This window comes from Boleophthalmus pectinirostris, unplaced genomic scaffold (assembly GCF_026225935.1).
Source record: "Boleophthalmus pectinirostris isolate CB_2022bp ecotype Guang Dong unplaced genomic scaffold, ASM2622593v1 HiC_scaffold_11, whole genome shotgun sequence".
NCBI lineage: Eukaryota > Metazoa > Chordata > Actinopteri > Gobiiformes > Gobiidae > Boleophthalmus > Boleophthalmus pectinirostris.
In genome coordinates this window covers 13991937-13996946 of record NW_026570994.1, presented here as the reverse complement: position 1 = coordinate 13996946, position 5010 = coordinate 13991937, and the positions used below count along the sequence as shown (strand labels likewise).

The window sequence follows — 5010 nt, the reverse complement described above, 5'->3', positions numbered from 1 at the left end:
AATAAATTTGTCCAAAGTTTGAATTAATTAATTAATACATAATAGTAAAAAAAAAAAAAAAAAAAAAAAAAAAAAAAAAGTACAGTTTATAAGGTTATGTGGTTATTTATTTATTTTTTTCTGTTTGTATTCAATGAAAAAAAAAGCATGTTAACATGTTCCCAAATAAAGTATCCAAATGTCTATAAAGTCACATTAAGAAGGTTATGTGTTATGTCTGGTTCTTCTGTTTGTATTTCAAAAAAAAAAAAAAAAAAAAAAAAAAAAAAAAAGCTGTATGCACATGTTCTCAAAAAAGCACTCCAACTGTGAATAAAATAAAAATGTGAATAAAATAAAATTAACGTTATGTTTGATTCTTCAAAAAAAGATGCACATATTCTCAAAAGTACTCCAAAGCTTGAATTACTTAATTAACTAAAGTAATAAAAATAAATGAAATATAGTTTATGAGGTTATGTTTGTTTTTTCTGTTTGTACTGAATGAAAAGAAAACATTTAAATATTAGAAAATGTTCACAAATAAAGTATTCCAAAGGCTGAATGTATAAACAAATTATAAAATAAAAATTGTTTATACGGTTATATTTGGTTCTTCAGTTTGTATTTAAAGAAGAAGAAGAAAATAGGAAATGCATGTATGAAAATGAATACAAATAAAGTACCGCAAAGTTTAAATTAATGAATAAATAATAAAATAAAATACAGTTTAGAAGGTTACGCTGGGTTTGTATTTAATTTAAAAGAAAAAAAAAAGAATTACTATGTATTACTATACTATGGCACCTTTGGAATTACATTATACTGTGTGGGTGTCAATACAGAATGAGTGGACCGTCAGTCTGCAAATCCCGGACCATTTCTGGCCCTGGGACCACAAGTTGGACATCGTACGCACTTGATGTTTTCTTACTTAGGGACAAGGACTGCAGAGATGGCACTAAATTATGCCCCAAACCAAGTTTCAACGCAGTCTGAACAGTGTGTGCGCATAGTGCCTCTTTGCCTGTCCGTGATTTGTGGAGATTTGACAGCTTTTAGTGTGTGTGAAAAAGGGAAAAGCGCGCGGGGACATAAATTCGCCATTATGAGACATTTGCCGAGGCAGACAGCGTTTAAAACCAACAGGTTAGACCCAGACAGACCGTGGTTAGAGACGAGCCCAGTCACCGGCGCACGATCTGGGAGTCCTAATGAATCCTCACCGCCCGAATCTCCTCCACGTCTCCTCCGCTTCTCGACATGATGTCAGCTCCCACCGACGAGGGATATTTAACTTCCTACTTTTTTTTTTTTTTTTTTTTGCTTCGCTTGCCCTCCTCTTAATTCCACTGCAGATGAAGCGGAGGGGAGGGGGCGAGTGGCGCGGTGCGTGAGATGCGTGAGGGCTGGGGTAAAATAACTACCTCAAAACTCCATGTATCGCAAAGAGGAGCAGATGAAAACGCAGGCTGGGACATCTGCGTAAACATACTCGTTTTCGGGGTCTATTTTTGTCAAAAGACGAGACTGGAAGGGTAGAAAAAGAGGGACTGAATGCCACATACACTTGCGCATGTTCGGAGTCCGCTCTGACGCATCGGTTGTTGTGTGTGCTTTTTTTTCCGAGGCATGCCTGTAGCGGAGCATTGTTTTTTTCTACCGCATTCAACAGTGTTTTCCCAAGCGAGAGGAGAAAGCAAAAGTCACCAGGATGTCGCGTAATGGAAGGAACGGATTAAAAAACGCGTCTTTTTGACTCATTTTTGCGCTTTCAGAAGAAGAAAAAACTCTGCAGTGATCGGACTAAAAGTGTGGACATTTGGACGTGGATTGATTCTCCGCTCTCCCCTCGGCATTCCCTCAGTCCGCTTGCCTTCACAGCTCAGCAGAGGGTGTCAGATCTTTCTAAGAGGCACCGCGTAAAGGATGATCTGCGCGTTCCGTTTTATGTGAACACAAAGAAAGCAAAAAAAGGGGTGAATGTGAAAGAGAGGAAGAGAGGAGGGGATGGTGTTCGCCAGCGCTGGGTGTGTGAATTCAGCACCGGGGGGAGAGGGAACAGCTCCGACGCAGCGGCATCAGCAGCAGAGGCAGCGCGGAGGAAAGCGCAGAGAAACATATGAGGATTTGTTCGGCTTTTTCCCTCGCCAAGGTCAGTGTTAAATGAACTGAGCGATGCGGGACAGAGCCATGGTGCTTTCGGCGCTTTTGACCGCTCCTGCCTGCCCTCGCCACCGCGCCGAGGCTCTGGGGATCGCTCCGCTGTGAAAGAGACGTTTATGTGGTCATTTTCAAACTCCGGACACGAGACGAGCAGGTCAGACGCAGCGTGGATGTGCGTCTTTATCAAGCGCGCCGTCTATGTGTGCTTTCACGGCTGCTTTCCGCGTGATTACAGCCCCAGCTCGTGTGTCTTAAAGCGGGAATGAATTGCCCACGCTGAAAAATGCTGCTTTGGATTGTTCTACTGAATGCGGCTCTTTGTGTTGCCAGTGGAAATGTTACAAGGGACGTTTGTAAGGAGCAGATATGCTCTTGCAACGAGATCGAAGGCGATGTGCACATAGACTGCGAAAAACGGAGCCTGACCACGCTGCAGCATTTGACTGGTCCCAGCTCGCAGTTCTATCACCTGCTGTTGCACGGGAATTCTCTGTCCAGGCTCTTTCCAAACGAGTTCGCCAACTTTTACAACGCGGTGAGCCTGCATTTGGAAAACAACGGCTTGCACGACATTGTGCCAGGCGCGTTTCTGGGACTGCAGCTCGTTAAGCGGCTGCACATCAATAACAATAAGATCCGCTCGTTCAGGAAGAGTACATTTCTGGGATTAGACGACTTGGAGTATCTCCAAGCTGATTTTAATCTATTGAGGGACATTGACCCCGCTGTTTTCAGGGACCTAAATAAACTTGAAGTGTTAATATTGAACGATAACCTCATCAGTGCACTACCTATAAACGTCTTTCAGAATGTGCCCATTACGCACTTAGACCTGAGAGGGAACCGGATCAAAACGTTGCCTTATGAGGGGATTTTGGAGCAGATCCCGGGCATTGCAGAGGTGCTGCTGGAGGACAACCCCTGGGACTGTAACTGCGACCTGGTTTCTCTGAAGGAATGGCTGGAGAACATACCGCATAACGCTCTGATCGGCCGGGTCATATGCGAGGCGCCCACACGCCTGCAGGGCAGCGACTTGAACGAGACGTCGGAGGCGGAGCTTTGCCCGTCACAGGGCGAGGGGGCGGACACAAGCTTGGTAGCTCCGCCCACCCAGGACCAGACCTCAAACCCTGCTGCTCCCAACCCCCGTCCCACGCCTTACAAGCCCGGCAAAGACGCCAGCGGACCCCCCACGCCCGTAGGAGGAGGGGGAGGTGGGCACGGGCCAAAATCACGCTCCAAATCTCGCGAGAACTGGCAGCTGAAGACCAAGCCCACCCCGGTAGTGACGAGCATGAGCAGCGACAGAGAACAGGCGCACAACGTGACGTGCCCGCAGCCGTGCACGTGTAAACTGGTGGGCTCCAGACAGGGGCTGGGGGTCAACTGTGAGAGCAAGAAGATTGAAAGCCTGTCGAACCTAAAACCTAAACCCCTCTCAGCTCATGAACTCAACATGAGAGAGAACAACATACATGCTGTGAAAAAGAACCAGCTTTTGGGCTACACCAGCCTCAACCTGCTCGACCTCGGGGGCAACAACATCAAGGTCATAGACAATGGCACCTTTCAGAACCTGAGCGAGCTGAGATGGCTGTATTTGGATAAGAACTATCTGGATACACTTCTAGCGGAGATGTTCGCCGGCCTTGTGAACCTGGAATACCTAAGTTTGGAATACAACGACATCCAGCTGATAGTGGCGAGCGCCTTCAGCCACATGCCCAATTTGAGAGTTCTGTTCCTCAATAACAACCTGCTCAAATCCTTACCGGTGGATTCGTTTTATGGGATTTCGCTATCCAAAATTAGCCTACACAACAACTACTTTACGTATCTCCCCGTGGCCGGCGTCCTGGACCAGCTCAACTCCATTATTCAGATCGATTTGCATGGGAACCCGTGGGATTGCTCGTGCAACATCATCCCATTCAAGCAGTGGACGGAAAAGCTGGGCGCCGACGTCATCGTGAGCGACCTTAAGTGCGAGTCGCCCGAGGAATTTTGGAAACGCGACTTCCGCTACGTCCGAAACGACCTCATGTGCCCCAAAATGTACGACAAAATCTCCCCCACTTCGCTATCCAAAAACAGCACGTACACTTTAGACTCTGGAACGCGCTCAAACTCGTTCGTAGAGCCAAACAGGGTGTCCATTTCCGTGTTGGTGCCCGGGCTGCTTCTAGTTTTCGTCACCTCCGCGTTCACCGTGGTGGGGATGCTAGTTTTCATCCTGCGAAACCGGAAGAGGTCAAAGCGACGCGAGGGGAATTCGTCCGCGTCCGAGATCAACTCCCTACAGACAGTATGTGACTCCTCCTACTGGCACAGTGGAGCGTACCATCAGGACGGGGGTGCCCATAGAGGATTTGATTGCACGACGCACCTCTCCTCGCCGAATGACGCGTAGAGACGATTTTTAACTGTACAATCGGATTACAAAACTTTAAAAAAAACACACAAAAACAACTTGAAAGACTTTATTTCGCTGCACAGTTGTATTATATGTACATGCCCGCCACCCTAGGAGACTACCCCCGACCACTTTTCCTTTTCCTACCCTGGCCTCCTCTGTCCTCTCTCCTCTGCTATGTTGCCGCAACCGGACAATATGGATTTACGCGAGACATAACAACAAAAAGAAAACTGAAAAAAAGGGATCTTGGAGGGCGTGAGACCGGATTGGTGCACGAGAAAGCATGAATGTACGTGTAAATAACTGGACAGTTGTATCATAATCTGCATGATAAGATTTCGCATGGTTTCGACACACTGGCCGAAACTTACGCCCACCATAACCAACCTTTCATGTTATATCAATATGACATTATATATAGATATTAAGAATTATATATGACTATT

General features: G+C 46.3%; 1 protein-coding gene across 1 annotated transcript; it reads left to right on the top strand.

Annotated features, from left to right (window-relative positions):
- Positions 1-2428: 2428 nt before the first annotated feature.
- Positions 2429-4558, top strand: LOC110153321 (SLIT and NTRK-like protein 1). The gene has a single exon (XM_020917207.1). It carries the CDS (start codon positions 2429-2431, stop codon positions 4556-4558), a length of 2130 nt encoding a protein of 709 aa, XP_020772866.1.
- The last annotated feature ends 452 nt before the right edge of the window (positions 4559-5010 follow it).